This window comes from Perca flavescens, chromosome 16 (genome assembly GCF_004354835.1).
Source record: "Perca flavescens isolate YP-PL-M2 chromosome 16, PFLA_1.0, whole genome shotgun sequence".
In the NCBI taxonomy this organism is placed as follows: domain Eukaryota; kingdom Metazoa; phylum Chordata; class Actinopteri; order Perciformes; family Percidae; genus Perca; species Perca flavescens.
Window position 1 is genome coordinate 11275656 of NC_041346.1, and position 24693 is coordinate 11300348.

General features: G+C 40.4%; 1 protein-coding gene across 2 annotated transcripts in view; it reads right to left on the reverse strand.

The window, feature by feature from the left end:
* Positions 1-20812, reverse strand: part of phf24 (PHD finger protein 24) — a 36751-nt gene extending 15939 nt beyond the window's left edge. For both annotated transcript variants that reach the window (XM_028600787.1, XM_028600786.1), the window contains exons 1-3: positions 20390-20812; positions 7385-7809; positions 4936-5121 (exon numbers count right to left, since the gene is read on the reverse strand). In XM_028600787.1, the coding sequence (XP_028456588.1) occupies positions 4936-5121; positions 7385-7807 (609 nt within the window). In that variant the 5' untranslated portion in view covers positions 7808-7809; positions 20390-20812. The remainder of the gene's footprint in view (positions 1-4935; positions 5122-7384; positions 7810-20389) is intronic.
* Between the last annotated feature and the right edge of the window lie 3881 nt (positions 20813-24693).

A 24693-nucleotide genomic window follows, 5' to 3' on the forward strand; every position in this document is an offset into this window, starting at 1 on the left:
CACCGTAACACCAGTTACCGCTCCTTGACTTTGTTTTGGAACGCTCAATTTGAGCTAAGGTTGTGGTTACGGACATTTCTGTTGCCTGTTTTGTATATTTCTGTTTCCCCTGTTTTGACCGTGTTGTATTTTGTGTGTTTGTTTCCCATTTTTGTTATTCTGAATTGTGTTCCTGTCGTCTCTGTTATCCCTGGTGTTGTGTCAAGTGTCTGTATGTAGGTTATGTAATGTTTTTGTCTGTTTGTCCGGCTTCCTGTTTTATTTTGATAGCCTGGTCTTCTGTCTTGTCATGTCTAGCTTTGCTTTCTGTTCCCGCCTTTGTTGATTGTCCTGCCCCGCCCTGATGTGCTTCACCTGTTGTCTCACCTGTTTCTGATTTACCCATCACCTCATGTATTTAGCCTCTGTGTTCCCCCTGTCGTGTGTCAGATCGTTTTGTGTCCGTGCCTGTTTAGTTTGTGGCCATGCCCTTGTGTTTCCGTCCTGTGCCTTGTGTCTGTTCCTGCGTCACTTTACTCCTGCCTGTGTTTTGCCCGTCAGTTTATGTTTGTAAGTTTTCCAGTCTTTGTGCTGCCGCTTTTTGTTATAATTAAATCCCTGAGTTCCACCATCTCCTGCCTGCCTGCCTCTCTCTGCATTTGGGTCCTCACCTATGAACTTACTGTGTGTTGGCCTGTTACGGTACTCTGCCTTTGTTGTACTGTCCATTAAAGTCTGCCTCGTTTAAATTACAGAGTTAACTGTTTTACACTAGATTTTATACAGGTGTTACTATAATGATTTTGTAAATGGTGATAACCAACCAAATATTGATAATGTGGAAGTTACTGCCTTTTGCCTGGGCGTGACTTCTCACTTTTTGCAGACAATACAAAGACAGTACGATAACTTCAAAATAGAGGTCAAAAGTCAAGTTTGAGCAACAACAACAAAATTCATGCCGATACATTTCCTTACTAAAACATCTAATTGCCAGATTTCCAGTTTACTATCTATAATTCATTTGGCAGGACAGCTAAAAACCTTTAAAGTCATTTTCATCTTAAATTGAAAACCCCTCCATGCTTTCTCCCACATTGTTTTGCACTCATTCTTTAGTCGCTGCTCTCTGTAGCTTTGCAGTTTTTTGTTCAATCACCAAAGCCATTCAAAAGCCCAACATGGATATATTTTAAGAAGAGGACAGCATGTGAAACGGAGCTGTAGCACCATATATGATAATGTCTTCAAATCTATTGTGTATCGCAGCGTATTAAAGGTATCTCGCTGTCAATATTGTTGGCAATGTATCTTACTGGTAATAGTATTAAAACATTCACAGCGTTTCATTGTTATTTTAACAGCGTATTAGTAAAATGTGCCTAGACTCGTGCACAGCGCGCGCACACTATGCTTGTTACACACACATGCAAAAGATTACAAATTACAAAAAAACTGAATGGTTTATTGCATGTTACGCCCAAAACACACCTATGAATTAATGAAGACACAAAGTACAACCTTTTTGAACCATGCGCACGGACCCTTTTTTCCGCCGTCAAACTAGCAAAAGTGGATTTGGACACGCCCTAAACGCACCTGCGCCATGCGCTTCATGCCGTGCGCTTAGATCGTTAAAATAGAGCCCTATGTGTATTCCATCTCTCATGTACAGTATGTTACATTAGATATCAAGCTGCTGGAGATCACTTTCAGCCACTGGTTGATTCTAGTGCCTTCAGTTCCAGTTCAGCCTCCAGTGGCCGCATGAAATTGAATGTCACGTTTGTCTTCTGAGTAATGATTTAAAATGTTCTTTAGCCATGTGGGAGGGGTTCAAAAGTGCAACAAAATTCTAAATGTTTCATATCTCTCTGAATGGCCTCTCTTATGTAGCCTACCCTGTTTTTGTTTTGTGTCATTGTCATTATTAAAACGTTTAGTGCTCTGTGTGCATTATCCTCTTGATCTCGTGATTGAACTGAAATTCCCACAGGAATGAATAAAGTATCCATTTATCTGTATCTGTCATTATAAAAGTGAGAAGAGAATCAATAAAGAACCAAACAAATTGGCCATGCCTTCATCAGGAAATTGCTTCCTTTATTTGTTCTAAGCCAGACGTCGTGTCTGTGCATCGCTAATGTTCATAAAGCGTTAACTCTAACATCAACTGTCTTAAAAACAATAAAACCGGCCATCTGCTATGGGTGCTATTATTAAATTGTTGTCTGTCTGATAACATTTTCATCTAGACGTAGGCCTATATGAATGTCAGATTCAAAAATTAGAAACCTTAAAAGTGATTTAAGGGTTTTAATGCAGCACTGACACTAACAACATCTGGAAAATAGACACAAAAGGTCCCTTGGGGGGGAAGGAGTATAATAATAACCCCACATTCTCATCTTATTCTGGCAGCTTGCATAAATAGCTCATTGAGACTGTCCCGTTCAAAAGCAAATGACAGCATTGATTGTGTTCAAACTGATTTAAATAACTCACATGTAGGTTCAATACAAAACAAGTTCAAAAAAATCTTATTGAATTCAAAGCTGCAAGAATCAGTATTTATGTGAACAATGAATCAGATGTCTGTGTGATGTGATAGAGTTCATTGGTAGTGACATTACCACTAAGTCATGACATAAGTGAATTATCACATAACCCTATCATTAACCTCATTTCCAGCTGCACATTGTAAATGAAAAATATTGATATGGCAGCATATTAGCTTCCCAGAAACATCTTGCAGCTAATTCATCATGGTGGACACGAAAAGGACTTAAAATGAATTCTTATCTTGCTCCATGTCTGCTGTTTAAATGCACTCTTTACTTTGACTGAAGCACGACGCTAGGGTCTTCACCCTTACCAGCTAGCAGCAAGCATTACAAAGAAGTCTGAGCTATAAAGAAGGGTCAATGGTGTTCATGAACCCTTTCGTCGTCTGATTGGCTGCCATTGAGCCATACATGCTGTTTTAAAGGCTGACTGTAAATCCACTTTCAAGGAAAGTCAGTCCATCTGCCAGGAGCAGTCTCTAGTTCCTGTGTGAAATTAAATGTCAGATGCAATGACGGAAGTAGGGAATGTATAACAGCTGACTGGCCTGCTAACCAAAAAGCTGCTTTCTTTAGCTGTAAGGACTAGTCCATTCAAAATTTGAATGTCTCTCTCTCTCTCTCTCTCTCTCTCTCTCTCTCTCTCTCTCTCTCTCTCTCTCTCTCTCTCTCTCTCGCTGAATTGTCCTCTTCCACCCCCGTTCCTCACACACCGAAGGATCCAGCCAAAGAAAGAGGACCTTTTCAGTGTCCCCTCTCTGATTGTGTGAAAACGTCCCCCTCTATGTGCGAAATTTGGCAAGTCATTTCGCTTCTCAGGGCTGCCGAAAGACAGCGAAGCCCCCACTCCACTCTGAAAGGTCCTCCAGCAAAAACACTCTCCAGCTGCTTATGCTTGAATTAAAACAGATTGTATTATGGCTCTCGATGATTACCAGAGCATCATCGGCTTTAGCATTGGCCTTGAATTCCTGATGCGAAGCTGGGCATTTGATTTATTGTTTTAAAAAAAACTCTCCCAGAACATTGCCTCGCTTTATTTGACCAAGTTGAATTAGTTTCGCAGTAAAAACAGCTGCTGCCCCACATGGAACAATAACCTGCCTGCTTGAAAGCCTGTCTTTATCTCACCAGGGCTGAAAAAACATAGTTAGGCTATATGATGTTGATGCTTCTAGCTTGATACATGGTTTTCCACAATCTTTGGAACGTGTGCGTAATGTACGCCAGCCAGTCGCCTGTCACAACATCCATATTCCAACTTTTTTTTACATTTTTTGACAGGGTGCAATGTTAACATTGCGACAGCCACAGTTTTAATTGTCTTGACAAGCTGTGGCGAGTGAACGTTTAAGGCAGCGACAGTTGATTTCACCTGCTGCTATGACAACCGGTAAATTAACTCAGCTGTGGCTAATTAATGTTGCCAACTCACTGACGCTTACAGAAATTAGAGTCATTGTTAATGACATTAGTTACACCTGTGCTTTTCCTGCTATGACACATCAATATGTCTGACGTAGAAGAAAAAAAACAAAAACATCTGTTGTTAATATGCTCTCTGTATGTCGATGTCTGTAAATTTACACTCGTATCATAGTTTTAACAACCCCTTAATAGCTCTGAATCGGCACTGAAGCAGCACAGTCACTCTATGAAGCGAACGTTAGCTCTAGCAGCTATGCTGTGGAGCAACATTAGGCGTCGTCAATCGGATGTCAAGACCTTGTTAGACGTGATTTAAGTAGTAGTTTGTCCTTATCACCAGAACTGGCCAACAAGCCTTTATCAAAAAATATAATTGCCACTTTAAAATGTCATGATCAATCTCAGTTAATTTACATAGAAGTTAAAGGTGCAGTAGGTAAGACATCTAAAGACTTTCTGTCATATTTGCTGAAACTGACCCTATGTTCCAGTAGAACTACATGAAGCAGGTCATTTAACCTAGAGCCTGTAGTACGATTTGCAAAAATCCACCGCTCCCTGTTCAGATGCACCAATCAGGGCCGGGGGGGAGGGTGTCTAAATGCGTGTCAATCACTGCTCATGCACACACATTCATTCTCCCTTGTGGGGGCAGGGGCTTAGGAGACCGTTTTGGCCTTTAGCGGAAAGGGGGGGAGGGAACGAGAAGTTGTCGATGTTCAAATTCTTTGGCTAAGTCCTGGATCTTCACAATCCTACCTGCGGCACTTTTAACTTTCCTCTAAAAGACAGAATGTTTGTAGATAAGAACCCTGAGATAATTTCAAAAACATGCAAAGTTGCATTTTATCTAATCTGATTTTAGAATTATGTAGAAACATAAGATAAGCTGGTGATTGCATTTATGAAAACCGCATGTTAGTTGTCCAGCAAGTGACAGTGGCAGTGCGCTGTGCAGACTTACGCAATAGTAGCAGCTCCAGCCGGTAACGGTGTGGGCCGTATCTCTCATCTCCTGCAGGGCCTCGGCACGCAGGTAACCCAGCTCCCTCAGGCAGCCGTCGTGGAACATCCGAGTGCAGATCCTGCATGGGTACAGGTCGTCGGCCGTCCACACCTCACACACTTCACACATCTCATCGCTGGGTGGCTGAGGTAATAACAGAGTCAGATTGTGACATGTACATTAAGATTGTTGTTGCAAACTTCGATCAGGCAGACACTGCGATTACAAACGCACAAAAACAAGAATTGCTCCTTCTGCTGTGCTCTGAATAACCGGTCAGGTGGAAAGATGAGGAATCAGTCCATCAGTGGTAGGAGTGTGGTTTGATGGGGGGATGGGTATTGTATAATGTATTAGTGGTTTTTGTTGTGTTCTTTTTGCTCAGGGTCTACGTGAATGAAAAATGATATCTGTGTCCTCGTCTGACATGTGTCTAATATGTGTTTTGTCAGTTTTTCTCCAAATTCTCAGTAGAATGTAGTTATACCCAGGGTACACTCAGCTGTCAAGCCAGGGAAAATTCTTGATTGGTAAACTATGCAGGAAATCTCAGTCATGCCTTTTAAAACAGATTTAAGTTCGATTTTGTCAAACCCCAATGGCCTTTTTTTGTACCCATTGTTTGAACTTTTGTGATAAACCTGGATAGAGTGTTTACATTTGAACAATCCAAGAAACATTGTCAATTTCCATGCTTCCTTTTTATCTCTTTTCAGTGCTACGGCCCCAGCTTCAGGGCGGTAGACACATCACAGAAAAGACCTTGTCAAATTTCCTCAGTCACAGCTTATCTTATAGTTACGGCACACTAGTGTGATCTGATGACTCCCTTTACATCAACAGGCTTCCTGCATCATAGATATTCCCAGTCAAAATGAGATCTAGACTTCCAACAGGGGCTATAAGTGGTAAAGTAGGTAATTCCTCATCTTCTATGCAATACTTTATGTAAAAAACCAAGACTAACAATTTATTTTTCATTATCTCACACAGTCTTACATGTGTTTTGGTTGTATCAAACAGCATACAGACTTTAGCTGCTCTTAAACTTAGCAGGGCAACAAGAGAATGAATTATTGTCCTAAAGATTGTACTAAAGAAAAAGTAATGGGGTCAATAAAATCGAGAGGGACTCCCCCAGTGGGCGTATGATTGTGCTCAGCAACTTTCCTTGTAGTCCGACTGTTGAAGTGTGAAGAATGGTGTGTGTGCACAGTTGACATTTTGGCCCAAGAATAGAGCTAAAGTTTAGCTTTGATTTTATAGAGATAAAGTTTAGCTCACTGAGTGTCAAGTGGAGAAAATAAATTCCACCTCTTGGAAGCATAACTGCGTTAAGAAATGTCATAGCTAGCTTAGAGTTGATATTTCTTGCATACAATAGGAAAAGTGCATTACCGTAAATGAAAGCATACAACAAAATAAAAAGCACTGGATCCACTGGTAAAAAGAAGGAAGATATTAATATGGGCTAAAGAAAAATAACAATAAGTTAAATCCACTCCAAAATTAATAGACAACTAAACACAGGATAATGTAAGGATTTCATTTCCTTTTTGACAAATTTAACATCAACACACTGACGTACAACTGAGTGACACCATGTCTATTTATGCTTTGGGGATTGAGGCACAGTCCCAAAATTGACCCCTGAGGTACACCATACTTTACATAAGAAAATAAAGAGACAGCTGCTAAGGAAAATGCAGAACTTTCAATGAACACAATAAACCCACCCATCAGGAGCATTAGCCTGGGAAAAACATCCTATATTGCTTTACCCATTGTGGTCTAGATACCATTTGAGTTCAGTGCATATCTATTATTATTGCCAGGGAGATGCTTTTATTTCTGTGCCTCTTGTTAAAGTGCAGCATTGGCTGTACAGCAAGTTGCCAGGCAATGTTTACTCTTTGCAAAATAGAAAACCTGATGGTGTCAGTGCTCCTGTGAACTCCATCCACTGTTAGTCAGCGTCGCCCTGCATATGGTCACCTCTCTGGGCCACATGGAAAGCAGCCCGCCCACAAGATGTTTTCGCTGTGAAGAGCCCTCACGTAAAACCACACACAACACATCTCACAGCTAGTGTGGAAATAAAAGGGGGAAACAACTTTGTACTAATACTTTCTCACCTTCAACAAGGGTGTTGAGATACAGTTAAGAGTCCATTTACAGCCTGGCGGAACTGCTTTATCGTAGTGCCTGACTTGGGGGAGGAAAAGAGATAATGCGCTGCTGTTGCCATGGTGATTCTTTGACATTTTGCACACATCTCTTTAATCCCAGGATTTGGGGATTTGTAGTGCGTGTTTTGTCAACATAAAAGGTTTTTTTTTTAATATATATTCCTGATTTAAATATGAATTAAGATCACTAGCCACCGCTCTAGGCCATCATTTAATACCTGCTCTTTCTTTTCCAGCTCCACCTCTACTTGCTGGTCATCATCGGCTTCCCTTTTGGGTCGCACGAAAGCAGGCGGCGTGAGCTGATGGCTCTTGTCAAGATCTTCAGGCTCTACTCCTTTCCCGTCCCGTAGCCTGGACCAAGACTCCTGGTTGGCCTTACACTCGTCCTTCGCCGGCCCCGAGGCCTGGTGGGAGGTCGACGGACCTGCGCTATTGTCCGTTTCCTCTCGCTCTGCCTCCCGGGTGTTCTTGTCAGGAGCGGCTGAAGGTTTGGCAGGGCCCTCGCCGTCCTCCACTTCTCCGTCTGCCTGTTTTGCTGGGGCAGGGCGGTCCTTAATGCCCGCCTGGAAGGCAGAGACAACAGCGTTGCATTTCTGAACCTTCTCCACCTGCTGCTTCTTTGACATGAGCACTCCCATGGCTGCAGACAGATGGGAGAGAGAAAGAGACAGAGACCATTTACACAAGTGCGCTGCGTTGACAATTTATTAACAATTTGTTACCATTTCTTATGCAGGATTAAAGGTCTCTTAAAGCTTGGTTTCACATTTTAAATTTTTCATTATTTTCAACAATATCATCAATATCATTCATTATAAGATAAAATCTCGAAATTTCTGCCAGTCTGCATCATCAGGACTGTGCGGGTGTTTTATCAGCAGCATAAGCAGACAAAAAACCCAGAGCTGTCATCAGATTGTGATTCAAATATTGTTGAATTGTGATTGGTGCACGGAAGAACCTGATATCAGCTTTTGCCAATTGAGGTCCGCCCACATAAAATCAGTAAGAAGAGCAAAAAACTAAATGCAGTCCCCCATAGTAAGAAGCTGATAAAAAACACATTCTCAGGGCCTTTGACTAACCTTGACCTTGACTAATACATACCTTATACACTGAAACATCTACCATATACTGTAGGGTTTGGTATCCTTTGGGTTTTTTCCAATACCGGTGCTAAAGCGATACTTTGAAAACGGTGCCGTGCCTAATCGATGCCTGTTGTTTTTCCAACAACGGCAGCTGCAGACTGTTACGTCCCAGTGTTGGAATCCTCTACAGTTACATACAGTCACACTTTACACCGTTAAACGTTAGCTGTCAGCATTTTAACCGTGTTTAATCCAGCTAAAAGCTAACGGTAGAGTAACGTTACCGCTTAGGTAGGTTACGTCATTTAGGCACCAGTGCCATATTAGCACCGGGTATCGGTACCCAACCCTAATATACTGTCATGTGCAGTGCATGCATACACACATGCATGTCCTTTAGTGGTGCCTCCAATCAAAACGACATTTACTGGACCAGATCCTTCATGAAAAGAATGAGTAAAACTCTTAAAAGATGATAGCTGATGGAGCTAAATCATACAGCACGCATGGATGGTAAACTAACTGATGAACTCTCTGGCAAAATCATGTTTTTTCTTGTAAAAGAATACAAGAACAAGGTGAGCGCTTACTGCCGTCAAACAGAGATGAAATTATCAACCTATTAAAAAAATGTTTTGTCTCTTTGCACATCGCTTCTTAGACTTCCTGAGTGGCTTTCTCGCACTGAACAGCTCGGTCCCTTAAATCTCTCAAATCTCTTTTTTATCAGCAACAATTTCCCTGAACTCCTTTCCTCCTTATTACTAATAAACTCTCCCCATCTGCTCCACATTTCTGTGACTCACTCTCACTGCTGTAGTATTTCACTGTTCAGTCGGCACAAAGATGTGGATACTGACGGTTGTGAAACAATCCGATCAGCGTTGTTTGTGGTTTTGAAGCCTATCATCTGGCTTGACCCTGTGAGTAGATTCTGAAAGCAGTGGCGAGATCTCGGAGGACAAAGCGACACGAAGCAGAACAATGTTCTAAAGGTTTGATGAGACCCACAAGGATGTGCATATTCTAACAATCGCTTCATTCATTAAGTCGAGGTCTAGTAAGATAAGAGAGTCAGGATGGGAGGAGGGATTATCTCAAGGTCTCCTCACACAGATAGGAAAACAGTGTTGCACTAACAACTAACAACTTTCTTCAAACTTCTCACAGAATGGAATGTTATTATTCATTATAACATTATTCACAACACTGACTGAGATTAGGTTTTTGCTTGAATGATTCGAGTGACAAATATAAAGGTGTAAACTAAGAAAGTAAATCCTGCAACTCACAGCACACTGAAAAAATAAATAAATCACTATATTGCATATTTTTCTAAACACCAGGGGCCTGTTGCACAAAACCAGGATAAAGGATTAAGCCGGGCTATTCAAGTTATCCTGGATGAATTTAGCTTTGATTTGGTTGCACAAAAGCAGGTTGAATTAAACCCAGCCAAGTAACCATGGATATATTGCTCCAGAGCAGGCTAATAGCCAGGCTAAGATTAGTCCTTGAGTCTTATGTGTTAAATCAGCTGCCGCTCTGATCCGAAATAAACGTTTTTAAAAGTTATTCCGTTGTCTTCTGAATGTGTTCTGCTTTATTTTTATTAACATGCATTAGCCTACTTGTCACTATTGCTGTTACAGGTTTGATTTACATCCTACTAATGTAGTTGTTTGGATGGTAAGAAATGGTTGCACTGGCACCGGAGATAAAGCGGGACAATGCGGAGGAAATGGGCTTTTCCTCTGCTGAATTTGCCCCGTGCAACGTGGAGAGGCGAGGGGAGGCAGGGGGATCCTTCCACCCCATGCAGCGGACTCTAAAGGAGACTTTTAGCGTCAATAACAACGCAAATGGCACCTGACCAAACGTCCGTATTTTATGAGATGGGAGTGGGAATGTGTTGGAATGCCACAAAGCTTCTTAATCTTTTTATTTTGGTGCTGTCACGCATCTTGGAGCTTGGGAGTGAAAATAAAACATGAAAAATAGGCTATATTGTTTTTTTCCAGTCATGTTTGTTCTGTATGAACATTAATTGTAGACATTTATTTAGAACTAGAAATAGCTTATACAGATTTGTGCATATGGTTGTAAAACATATTCTCGCATTATGAATAAGGGTTTGAAATTAAGCCTAGTCCTTAGGGTAAATTTCCCGAGGAACAAGAATTCCCTCTGCTCACTTAATAGGCTAAATAATAAAACATTTTCAACATTTTATTTATATAGTGCTTTACAGGCTACTCAAAGACACTTTACAGTAAAACCAGCACATTTAGCACATAAAAACAGATACAGCAATAAAACCAACACATAAAACCAACATATTAAAAGCAATGAAAACACAGTGTACAACTTTGTAACAATGTGGAGTGACTAGAAGCCTCTAAGTAGATCTTTTTAAATCCTTATGCATTCAGTCAGTCCCAAAATGTTTGTTGGGCTTTTTTCTCTCTGTCTGATAAAAACAGCCGTATTTCCCTTTTGGCATATTATATGTTTCACCTCCTCGTAATTTTCCATTAAACGCTGCTGCTCAGCAGGTAAAAACATATGCCGCACTCGTCTTCTCCATTTCTTCATCAGTAAATCTGTGATCGATACCGTGGTCTATTTAAGAAAGCCGTGGACGTGCACTTATCCCAGCTATGTACACCTGGCTTGACATAGCTTCACCTTCTTATCCTGGCTCGGCAAACGTGCAAGCGATTAAGCCGCGATGAGCAGACCACACTAAGTCAAGCTGCGCTTTTTCAGTTATCCTGGATTTCTTCATTCTACTTTTGTGCAACAAGCCCCAGGTGTGCGATTTCAAATCCTAAATAGGACCCCCTACAATGGTAGCAGATGTCTGAGAAAACATAAGCTTGTGTGTCTGTGATGCCATTACACACAAAGGCTCCTCTTCATATCTTTGTGAGTAAGGGATACTTGATGCAGAAATCTATCATTTGCACTAATATGTCTGTGGCTCTCCACAACTCAACATTGTGAGGGTGTCATGCATCTGAACGCCAGTGTATAACTGCTCGTCAGAGTTCTGAGAAATCCGAAAGATTGTCTAACAAAAATCATTTAAGTGCTCATATTATGGTCATTTTTATGTTCATAATTGTATTTAGAGGTTGTACCTGAATAGGTTTACATGGTTTAATCTTCAAAAAACACCATATTTTTGTTGTACTGCACATTGCTGCAGTTACTCATTTCACCCTGTGTTTTGAGCTCTCTGTTTTAGCTACAGAGTGAGGCATCTCACTTCTGTTCCATCTTTGTTAGAAGTCACACATGCGCAGTAGCTAGGAAAGGACTACTAGCCAGTCAGAAGCAGAGTATGAGGGTGTTCCATGCTAGCAGCTAGGCGAGCATTATAACGTGTGTTAAGTAAAGGCTGGACTACAACAGAGCTGTTTGGAGCAGTTTGTGAACAGTGTTTTCTGTTGGAGATGGTAAGTCCCTTTGGGGTGGACTTTGGGCTTTTTCACTTTTTAAACCTATTAGATGTACAAAAAAATAGATAACACAAAGGAAAGGGGAAAAGCCAAAAGGCATAATAGATATTTGAAAGGTCACGTATCCCCATCATCTTGTCATCGTGAAAAAAAATGGATAAAGGTTTCAAAATACAGCACACACACAAAGCCTGTAAGTAACATGTAGCTACTGGCCAGTTATCAATTTATATTCTACGTTGTTGAGCTGTGTCTGTCCAGGAGCAATGTCCTAGGTACTTTTTGGAAGACCTATCTGTGAAGAGTTTCTCAAAATGGTTGACCACCAAAAAATCTTCAGCGCTTCGAGCAGGAAAGATGGAAAATGTCCGACATTTTTACAAGCCTTTGCTTTGTTGTTTTTGGTTTTTTTACACACATGCTTTTTTTTCAAGCAATGTTTCACGTACATACATGCTCGAGGGAGCTTCGATTTTATGCTGAGCAAGTTTCCCATCCAATTTCCAACCAACCAAATTTCCAAAATTGATCAGGGATTCATGCTGGTGTCACCTTCCAACCAAAGGTCATCCTCTTCAACCTTTGGGCCAGCGAGTAACGCACTTGATCTCTGATCGGTAAATAAACTTCCAGAATTATGTCAGGAGGCCAGATTTTACTGACAGTTCAGAGAATAGACATTTGGTGTGTGTGCATATCAAATGTGTGCTTGTTTTTATTGGTTCCAACATGTGCATGCTCAATGCTTATGCACAGCATCAATCACCCCAACTAGCTGAGTTCAGCCCTATGTCAATAAGTGACATCATTTCTTCTCAACTCCGAATGCAGAGTTGAGATAAGATACTTTAAGATAAGAGAAAATTAACTTTATTCTCTCTGCATGTTTTGCTGGATATTAAAGCAAACGCCTCTAGACATCTGAGCATTTCCCTTAATGAAGACAATTTGATTTTTACAATGCTAGTGTTATGGCTATTGTTTCATTTTAAACATAATTTACATGCGATGAGCACCTTATAATAAAAACCTGAATCATGCAATAACTCCTTTTCATTTCGTCATTGTGCTGGAATCTGCCAACTCCTGCATTTTCTAGGGTCCCAAAAAATATCCAGTGTTTGCATAATTCTTGAACACATAAGGTGACATCATACGCTGTAAGATGCGGTACACTTTGCAGGAAAGTTAGGGGAAAAAAAGATGCATAAACTGACTTAGTTCTGATTTCCACTTAAGTGAGACACAACTATGAATTCCATTATTGAAAAAGGGCGCCTCGTGGATTCAAGTTGATTACATGGTACTTATGGGACATGTGTCTTTGCTCTCAAATGCAATCCCATTTATCCACGCTTCACATAAGTGCTTGTGTGAAATTCAATCGCATTTATCTGAAGTGAAATGGGAGTCATTCCCTCTCTCTTCCTCCCAGGCTAAGGGCTTAATTGCCTTGCAGGCCTTATGTGCTCAGGTTGCTGCTCCAGGTGTATCATACACTGTAGAAGCTACAACAGTCATTTGTATCGCACAGACTTTAGCACAAGCTGCACTGTCTCAGGTTTCATGCATTAAAACGATCCAAAACACATCTAGGGATACAGACAGTGAAATAGCATGTGTTCACAGATAAAACACATCAAAAGCGTTTTGATTTCTTTGTTCTACTTTGGTTTGCTTTCATGCAGACATAACAGAGGCAAAGTAATACGTTATTTATAACTGCATGAATATCTATTTTGGCTGGTGTGTCTCTAAAATAAGGTCAAAGATCAAGTCAGCTGAAGCATGGACTCCTGCTGCTGGTTGGGATTTATTAAATGTGTCCCATCAGATTCATGAAACCAGGTTTTTAACCATGTTTTTGTCATGACATATGTCCACACTGGTAAAAATTACTAAATGAAGTATACTCCAAAATGCCAACACATGGTCGAATTCATCACTGAAACTCATGCCAATTGATTTTCTGATGCTAAATGGTCTATAATAAATAAAAAGGAGCAAACAGTCAAATTTTCTTATTTGAACAGCCAAATAGAACAGCCCTAGACTGCTTTGTGCCACAGAGCAAAATACGAATGGACTAGGTTATCAGGGATGGACAAACTGGTGAGAAATTAGCAGAGGATGGCGAAAAACCTTTAGTTACAGGCCAGAAAACAAAAATGACTTGTATACTAACTGCTAAGCCTTGCTATGCTTTGTGGAAAAATTGGGAGTGACTGTCTTCCTTAAGGCAGCCACTCAGTTTAAAAGGTACGTAAGTCTACCTTGTGACAAAGCCCTCCTGTAGTTTAATAAATGACAGCAGCATGCTGAGAATATACGATGATTAATATACACATATTCTGGATAGGCTGTTCTCCTAACTGCAGGAATGACAATCAGCTCAGATAGTTTAGCATAGATAAGATTAGGATGAAAGGTTGTGCTCCATCATGTTAATGCAGCAGTAGTTTTTGAATAGCATTGAAAAGAGAATATATAATAAAGATGTTTCATCATGTCTATTGACAATAAGTAGATAATTTACAGTAATAGAATCCAAATGCATCTATCTTCGCTAGTATTTCTTTCCACACACTGATTAAACAATAATCTGCCAAATGCACATTATACATCACCTTTTTAAGATATCTTTTATGCATTTTGGCTTTATTGATAGAGACAGGAAATACGTGGACCCTATCCCTAACCTTAGGGTCGAGACCAATGGGTCCCACATAAATCTGAAGGCGTGGGATAATTAACACGCTGGGACTTCTGGTAAACAAAATATTTGTATTTCTTTTATCTTAAATCTTTTGCTGTGGTTTAACTGGTCGCAGGTAATAGAATATGCAGTCTGTGACGAAGGGTCACAAAAAAACACGGAGCATGAAGCATCACAAGGAAATCCAATAAAAGGCTGGGAGCTATGATGTTACATTATTGAGTAAATGGGGGGCATCTACACATTTCATGGCAATCCATCCAACAGCTGTTGAAACATTCCACTCAAAAACACAAGTGTCAACCTCATGGTGGTGCAAGAGGTAAAGTCAGCATATCACCAAAGTCAGTAGGATTCATCCTCCAGGAACCATGAATGTCTTTACAACATTGCTTGGCAATCCATTGAGTACTTCATCAGTCTGGACAAGGGGTGGACTGACTGACATTGCCTTCCCAACAGCCAAGCCGCTAACATGGGGAACAAGTCAAGATAGCCCTATTACTATTGGATACTAGTTGAACCACTTGAATGTATAAAAATCCCCAAGCAGAAGTGTCCAAAACCACAATGTGGTGATCGCAAAACAGGATGTCTCACTGATTATTAGAGGGACATCATTATCCGCTGAAGTGACCTTCCTGCTCCGGCTCGGAGCAGCACTGCCACAGATATCAGCGACAGCCTTTAGATGCCAGAAATGTCAACTTGTAAACTGCCGCCTCCTTCACACGAACCCAAGATTAAAAAAAAGGGAGTTTTAAAGCTTTAGCATGTGTGGAGGCAAGGCTTGCAATAATGGTATGGTTGATATATTGATTAGATGCTTCCACCACAGCTGGATCCTCAATTACACTGCAGTGCAGATAATGGACCGTGCCATTTTGAATGAGATAATCAACAAAAAAACAAATTGTTCTTTAATGGCCAGCAAAGTGAATAGGCTTCATAAACACTGGGAGGGAAATGAGAAATAATAACAATAAACTAAGTGCTATTACAAGCCCCAAGGTCTTCGCACACTCCATCAAGTCAATAAATAGTCAATGGCACAAATATAATTGAATTATTCTTTCAAAGTCAAGCACTCATAAGTCTAAGTCAAAATCGGATTTATCCATGATAGAACAAAACATATAAACAAACCTAACAAGGGAGGAGGGAACAATAGTGTCTATCGTCTTGCATTATTAATAAATACCATGCCGCAACTCATTTGTCACTACAATTCAATAGCAGATTTAATGGAAATGTACACTCAAATATGTACAGGGGAATTTTATGATGCCAGAGGGAAGATGAAGACAGGTTGCTAGAAAATCATGTATCTCTCACAACACGCATTCTTCAAACAAAGCTGGAAGTGTGAAGCCGCTGTTGATGAGCACACAGAAGACCTTGTCATATTCCGGTTAACTTATGAATTCTAAATGAGAGCCTTAGGTTTTTTTTTTCCTCAGTGTACAAGTCTATTCTGACACAAATGGGTCAGTGGCTGGCTTTCATACCTTAGGTTATTAGACAGTGCTGAGTAACCTGCCACTTGGTTGCCTCACATGTCTAAGATCCTAAAGCCTTTGACCACAAGCCTGTCAAAACCCTCAACCCAATTTCCTGCCCGACTGACAGCAGCATTTGTGCATCTCGACACCTGCATGCACTTTATACTAACAAGAGAGATAGGTGATGTATTTGTTTTCCATGCGTGACAGCACTCTAGTGAATATCTACAGCAAATACTGTACATGTAAATCAAACCTTTTATTACAATCTTATTTTTGTACCTCTCTGTAATAATAACATTGTACTCACCAAGTTAATTGCTAAAATCTGACAACGCTAAAAATGAGGGGACAAGAAACGAGCAGTCAGACGATCATACAGGTTTTAAACACAGCCCCAAATTAGAGTTACAGAGTTAATTACAATTACAGGCCAACTGTTAAAGTAGTATCCAAACAGTCTGTTGTAAACATCCATCACAATTTATAGATTTGCAACCTTACTTAGTAATGCGTTACAACAATTCTTCTTTAGCAAAGAGTAGTGTAAGGGATTATAATTTGAAATTAAGTAAATAATTACAGTTAACTAATCCAAGTAATGCTCTATTCTCCAACAATGTTGGGCTCGGCTTGTTCACCGTTTTTTCTTCAGAGTTTGTTGAGTGGTTGATATCAGTTTGGTTTGCAGTCAGACAGACAGACAGGCATAGAGCCGTCCTCTGATTTTCTTACGCTGATATTCTCACCCTAACCAATCTCCCTTCTCACGCCTAAACCTAACTAACCCAACCAATGAAGGCAACAAGTACTAGTCAATCAGAGACAGAGTAGGGCGGGTCATGACTTCGCCATTCTAGGAAAACAATTGAGGCATCCAGTACATATGTTAGCGTGGAGCAGGGAACTAACCTCTCCCACTAACTTCAAAGTTGTCTTATGTATATGTTGTGTGCTATTAGCTAGCTTGCTAACATTAGCGAGCATGTGGTTTTGTTCAGACTTTGTTGAGTGCTGCTTAGCCAACTTTGGGGCTAACATTAGATAGCGGCTAGTAAATAAATATGTGTTTGACCATACAATCTTGTTTTTGTTTTATATAGCTGACCTATCGTTTACAACCTGTTTGATCATCTGACTGATTGTGTTTCTTTCTCCACCACACTTTGGTGAAATGATTTTGCCAGATTTCTCAGATCTCAGCAATTAGTTTGGTGAGTACAAAGTTATCATGCCCCAAACTACCAACATCCGACACAAGTTGTTCCAGTGCCAAATATAATTAAAAAGTGACACCACTAAGGCTCAGCAGTCACCAAAATTCACCGCCTGATATTATATTTGAGAGCAATACAATCTGAGGAGGATGGTATAGAACTCCCTCAGGCTTGACGTTCAGTAGACTCTTGCAGGAGCAGCTGCCTCTGCTGCTGTGCTCTCCTTTCCGGAGCCCTCTGAATGATTTACATGCCCCTGGATAAAAAAAGATCTGGACGAAGGGAAGGAAAATAGTGCCATTCCTTGGGGCAGAATCTGACATATATGGTGGAGCAAATGTTATTCTATCAAGCTGCAGTGCTCACAGAATATTCTAAAGATGGTGAGATATAGCAGCAATTCACTCGTTTTTGTGTCTCTTCCAAATACAGCACGGAGAATTGTATCCTTCGTTTTGTTTCCCCATTTTATCCGACACTTTATAAACTTTTTGCATTTGAGTCGGAGAAACATTTTAGGTTCAACATTTATATACTCAGGCTCCTGATTTATGTCAGCAATTCAATGTGACGTGCACTCGGATGATGTAGCCCTCAGGAGCACCTTGGTTTAATTAAATATTGATAATTTCAGAGGGAGGTGGCACCAAAGTGCTTTTTAAATCCTCATGATTTTTTTTTTTTTGCTCCTCTGAGTAATCCTTTTGTAGCCCATCCACACTTCACCCGTTCATTTAACACTATCAGACCATGTCGGGCCAAACACACTTCTTCCAACTGTATCAGTTCACAACACAAATAGCATCCAACACACTGGACTGGCGTTCCATCATAAATTTTATTAATGTAATGCATCTAAGACTCATCTTGGTGGAACTATTTTTGTTCACATTGGTGGCTAGAGCTAAGGATATTATGCCTAAACAGGAAATTAATCTTTAGTTTGAATTGGAATCCATTTTCTCCTATAGGCAGCAGTGTATTAGAGGAACACCTAAGGTCTGCATTAGTAGTCAGTCCTACGCTGCCCAAGTGCCACCATAGGGATGTTATTGTGGTCTACAGGGGCTCATATAACAGCCATTTATCAGTCTACAGAAAACAACTACTTAAAATCTCCCTCGGGATGAATAAATTATCTATCTATCTATCTATCTATCTATCTATCTATCTATCTATCAACTCTATAGTTAATTATACTGCTGAAATGGATTATTATTTCCATTAGAATTGTTTATATAACCAGGTCTGCTGTCATTATTGGTACATTTGGTTGACCAGGTACCAGAGAGGATATACTGTAGCTTAAAGATGTTGCACAAGGTCGCTGTGATAACGTGACAGACTGCCGTGTTCAACAATTTAGCTCAAATAACTTCACCTTTTAAGGTGGCCCTTATACTGCATGTTTTCCAAAGAAAACGTAATTGACTGTGTGTCAGAAGAATAACAAAAAACAACACATAATCCAATGTTTTCTCCAAAACATATTTGGAGAAAAGAAAAGCACTTTACTTCAAGACAAGTCAATAAAAAAATGTGTAACAGAATCGCTTTTTTTTCTTTATGAACCCTTTAACCATCTTGTAACACCTTCGATTTTTCTTTAGGACCCTCATGAGTGGCTACGTTAGGATATGGACCGCTGCTTTACAGGACAAACAATACAGCAGATACAGTCCTTTTTAAATCTGCAGTTTTTGGTTCTTCTTGCACTACTAGACAACAGTCCTAATTTACAAGCCACATTTCTAACACACTGTTATGTTAACATACATTTTACATGAACGCGTGACGCTAATCTGTATCCGGCTTTACTCCCATGTTATGTGAGCCAGTGTTCCTCTGACTGTACGATTCCCTTCCCAAAGCTGTAGGCTGTCACTGTTATGTGCTGATTAGAATCCCAACCAGTCCTCCTTTTCATTCCCTGTTTCAGGGGAGGAGGGGGAGATTTTTTGAATGGAAGCATCACAAAGCATGCCTTTTCATGGGAATGAATCCCCCTTTAGCCAAAGATCTCACCCATGGACCAGGGAAAGCGAAGACCTGGAACTAATTACACTAACGAGTTCACCCTCATCCCTGTAGTAGCGACTGAGTGGAATCATTAACAGATGTACGTGCACTTAGACACACAGGGCCAAATAAATCAAATGCAAGAGGTAAAGTAGGATTCTCTTGCTGCCCCTGGAGTTCTCAATTCTTCTGGAAGAAAACTAGTGATTTGTGCATGAACCACCATCTCTCCCTCTGGCATGGCATTGCCTCATCTCTCATCCTTGAACAGTACAACAACAATCTCTCCAAAAACATGCTCAAAGCTCGACAAATGCGTACAAGGGTTTGGAATTCAGCTATTGAACTGACCGAAGAAAGAAGAAAAAAAAAAAAAGTGTCTGAATGGAGGAGGAATTTAAATCTCAATGCATTGTTGGACTGGAGACATCACGTTGGCATTCAGGCGCTGCCAGCCAGAGAGCCTGTGCCAACCAAAACGCTCTTGGAGAGAGTAGGCTGCAGGCAGAGTGAGGAGCAGGGCTCCTTCCAAGGTTAACACCAAAACTGGCTTGTTTGTGGACCTGTGTGGGCCGCTACATAACAACAATAGGGTTGTAAGCAAAGACTGAGTGGGAGCTTAATGGACAGCAGCACTCCCCTGTGGGATATAGGGCTGGGAAAAGTGGACAGAGCGGCTGGGGAAGACAAAGTATGTCTGTTGCAGGAATTCAGAATGATCCAGCCATGCCATTAGTTGCAGAATCTCTCATTGATACAACTTCCTGTATAAGATCATAGGAGAGGGGGGAAAAAAGCAGAAGCCTGGCGCTTTAACACTTATTCACCCAATGACGTACATGCACCAGTAGTCCAAGAACTCCCCGAATTTTGTCTTTTCACTCCAATTTCTGCGTTGTCGTTTTTTTTTCTTCCTACATCGCACTTTTATAAAAGGAAAGGACCCAAAAGCAGCCGAAGCAGCGTGAACTGTAGTTTGATAACAACCACGACGCCCTGACCTAAATATGCATCCCATACAATAAGCATCTGCAATGAGGCTTCCCAGCACACCCAGCTATGCGAGTCCAGTCACAGCCCATATGTTTCGCAACATCAACAAAACAAAGCTGGATGTAGACCAGCAGAGCGTCCCGCATGGCAGTTTTTGTTTTAGTTATTGTTATGTAACCTTTTTAAAGAGAAAGCCGAGCATGGCATAGGCGACTCACCTTAAAGAGTAAAGGCTGGCTTTTTCACCTCGACTTGTGTGGAGACTTTATCCTTTCTGTCTCAAGCCCGGCTGTCCAGCATGGCAAGACTTTGCTCGAATGAAGTAGCCTATGTGCGCCGTTACTCGCCTGTCGGAAGCCCCGCAGAGAGATGAATGGCACGGCAGTTTATTATTCCCTCCTTCCTCACAGTCCCAGAGGACAATTTACAGTCGGAAGCAGCCTCTCTCCCCCTTGGCAGCAATAGAGACTTCTCCAAGAGCCGCGGACAGCTCCGGTGCTGAAATGTCTTTCTCTTGTTATTGTTTTTTTTGTGTGTGTGTGTGTGTGTTCTTCCTCCACCCTTCTTTCTGAGCTACTCCCTCAGCATCTGAGGAGAGACACGCAGATTGCTGGCTGTTGGAGGCAGGAGGAGTCCTTAGCTGCAGACTCACAGGCGCCCACTGAAGTTCAATCACGAATTTATAACCATCATATTTGCAGCCCCCCTCCCTCTCCGAGAGCCCTGCGAGTTCAGTCGTGATCATTTAGGGTTAACAACTTGTGGGCTTCATCAAGCTTGATCCTGGAGCGTCTTGATTGGCCCGGGACCACCTAGGTTCCTGCAGGTCCCAAAATAATGACGTTATTAGGAAATATTCCTCAGCAGCCAATTATGTCAGACCCACAATAGGGGATCATTTGGAGAGTGGTTGTGCTGCTTCAAAGTTTGAATCCCATTTGAGTCACTTTTTTTTTCTCAGCAAAGGAAGCCTGAAGTCAGAATTTAGCATATGTGTGACATAGAGGCGCATTATGCACGCATAGCTGCATCTGCAGGGATTAAACTGTTGAGAGGACAAGAGGAAAAAGATGAAAAGCCGCTATCAAATGTTAAAATTCAGATTTCTAAGCACTTTAATGTTGAAACAACTTGTGTTGTTCTGTAATGTTTTCTAGGCTACATAATGAGAATGGAAATTGCAACAATCTCCCCTTTAGCACCCGGAAATATGCAGTATATTGAATATTATTCTCATATTATGTGATTTTAAAAAATACCAGTGAAAATGCGTTTGCCCAGACAGATGGCATGCAGTAAACCATTGAATTATTGTTGATTTGACAATCCCCATTGTTGTCTCTTGTATTAGAGTATCCCATTCAATCTAATGGACAGTGCCCAAAAATATATCATAATTTCTCTTTTAAAAGAACATAATTTCCACAATTCATGCAATACCTCTGTCTTGTTTCATATTTCTCTTGACATTGAGAAACAAAGCCACTTGACAATGGGCAAAATATATGCATATTTCATATAGGGCTGCAACTAATGATAATGTCCATTTCAATGAATTTGTCAATTTTATTTAGATAGTGTCAAAACCCACATTGATTATACTGTAAATAGACAATAACAGCAAATCCTACCATTTGAGAAGCTAAAAGCAGTAAATGTATTTGCTTGATAAATGCCTTAAATGATTAACCAATTATCAAAACTGCTGGTGAATAATCTACTAAATAATCTACTGTGCAATCAAACAACTCATTATTTCAGTATGTATGTTTGTATAAATAGGTAGCTACTACAATATAATGCAAAAATGTTTACAATCGTGCTTCTGAGTGAAAAAATGACCAACCAAATGATATACAGTACATTATCTCATTTGTACTAACATACATTTGTTCACTCATAATGTTTTAGTAACCAGAAATCCTTTTTTCTTTTATTAATATAAATCTTAAAGAATTGCTATAACACAGATATGCTGTATTTGAGTATTAGCATACAAAGTAAGTGGTAGAAAATAATCTCAAAGTTGTACTATAATAACCTCTGCTTTGCAACACGCATAGTTTTCTTCGGGGAGTCCCACATGAAATTGATTTACATATAGTGACATGTTTGTGCAAACATTAAAAAAATCCTCCACAAGTAGAATAATAAAATTTGAATCTTATCTTGAATCATCTATATGTCATCATTTGTATTCAAGCATGGCATCCATACACATACAAGATATTAAAGCATAAATGTCTTACTCCTTGCAACATAATATAAAAATCCAACCATAGATACATTATGTGTATGTGGTGTGACAGCTCACGAAGGTAAAAAGCTGAGTCAGTATCATTACAATGGGTTCTTCAGTGCCTGTCTACAGCAGGGGTATATGGTTAATGTATGAACAAATGGTATGCACCATGTCCCATTGTGTGGTTCCATGGCCTGCTGGATCAAATGGAAGGCCATGCATAATTGATGAAGACGTAAATGCACACTGACCCGTTGGTCTTTAAGGAAAGAGAAAGAAATGACCAGCTATGGTGTGTCACATTGGAAACCTGACCCCTCGCCTACCAACCTGTGACACTTTTCCTCTGCGCTTTATGGAAAACAAAATAGAATATACATTTTCTTAGGCTACTATGACTTATTGATTAGATGAAAGTAATGTGTAACCTTAAAAAAAAATGCATGAAATCTGCTAACTAAACAAATGTTTTTTTTGTTTACATTTTCGGGTAATCTGAATGTGTTTCATGGCCTTTCGCGCTGGCAGCCTATGGTTATTTTGAATTTTTGCCATTGTTTGCACTTTGAGGTGGACATAAAAGAGTCAAAGTCTTTAAGAGGTGAGAAAATGTGTTATAGCTCATGATTAAAAGTTTTATTTTACTTTTTTTCACAGAAATGGACTCTCAATGAAGACAAGTGGCGAAGGCAAAGCCAAGCTTGGAATGTTTTTAAAAGAAGAATTAGGCTGGGAAAGCAAATAGCAACAGGCCGTTGTTCTCAGTTCCTCTTTCAGAGCAGTTCTAATGGTCTCAGTGGGGCTGTTTGTCACTATTAGCAGTCCATCCACAGCCCTGTTGCATTCTCACTATAACAGCATTCCCATAGATTTGGAGCTGGAATTTGGAGCACTGCAGTCACTGCCTTTTCAGCCCTGAATTACCTACCCTGTGAAGAGAGAACAAGGGGCCGGATGTGGCACCTGATTGGTCCGTTCAAGTGAGCAGTCATTTCACCTTTATCTTGAAAGCCTATTCTGTCACTTGTTCCTGTGCTGAAGGAGTTTAACTGTAGGAGCAGCTATTAGATAAATGACACCTTATTCAGTAACTGTCATGTTATCGCTCTTAGTCCAATAAGGTAGGAAGCAAGGATGAAATAGAAAATTTGGGGGGGTAAACCTGCTTTGGGGGGGGGGGAGGGGTGGTAATAGTTTAATTATTTACACATACAGTAATGAACATCAAAATCTGTGTATTTTAGAGTAAGTTAAGATAGATTAGAAAAGTGTTCTTAGACACAAACAGTATCTGCTGTTTAGAGAATTCAACACAACATAGTGCATACATACATTCATTCTGAAATATTGAGGGAAGAAAAATAGCTTTCATTTAGCTTTTGGTGATTCTCGTAAAGAAGCTTTGGTGCAGAATATATTGCAAACATAGTATGTAGACATGATACAGTAGCTTCAGTGAAGCCACCACTAGGTTAATGAAAGCAATGCTGCATGCTGCCTTGAGCTAGTCAATCACGATGAAGAGATAAGAGCTTGATACATTATCAGATCATTTATATGATAATATATCTCTGGACACTCAGAGATGCTTTGTGTTTATTTAAGTATGCATGAAAAGAAAAATTTAAATCGTGATTATCAAACATAATAGACATCACAGATCTTTTTTATAAAGACAACGCCAGAAAAGAGAATGCATGGAGTTTAATTGCAGGAGTAAGTAAGTAAGTAAGTAAGTAAGTAAAGTTTATTTCTATAGCACATTTAAAAACAGCTCGCGCTGACCAAAGTGCTGTACATAGCGCATTAGCCACAGGGTAATAAAATAAAATAAGAAGTGATTTAGGCTAAAAAGTACATCGAAAGACAAACACTTAATTACAAACGTAGCAGGATAAGACAATTAAGATACCGGGAAGGCCAATGTAAAAAGATGAGTTTTGAGCCTGGCTTTGAATATCACTATTGAAGGGGCATTTCTGATGTCAGGTGGCAGTCGGTTCCACAGCTGAGGTCCAGCAACAGAAAAGGCTCTGTCACCTTTTTGCTTAAGCCGGGACCGTGGGACATGGAGGAGGCCTGGGCTGTAGGATCTGAGGGACCTGGGAGCTACGTGAAGATGAATACTATCAGCTATGTAGCTGGGGGCCAGGGCGTGAAGGAGTGCCTGGAGTGGAAGGTAGATCCTATCGTAATAAACACGTGATTGTTCTGTAAAGTACAAAGTAGAGACAATGTAATCTGCAAGTCGGGCAGCAAGACGCTCCGCTTCTGAGACGG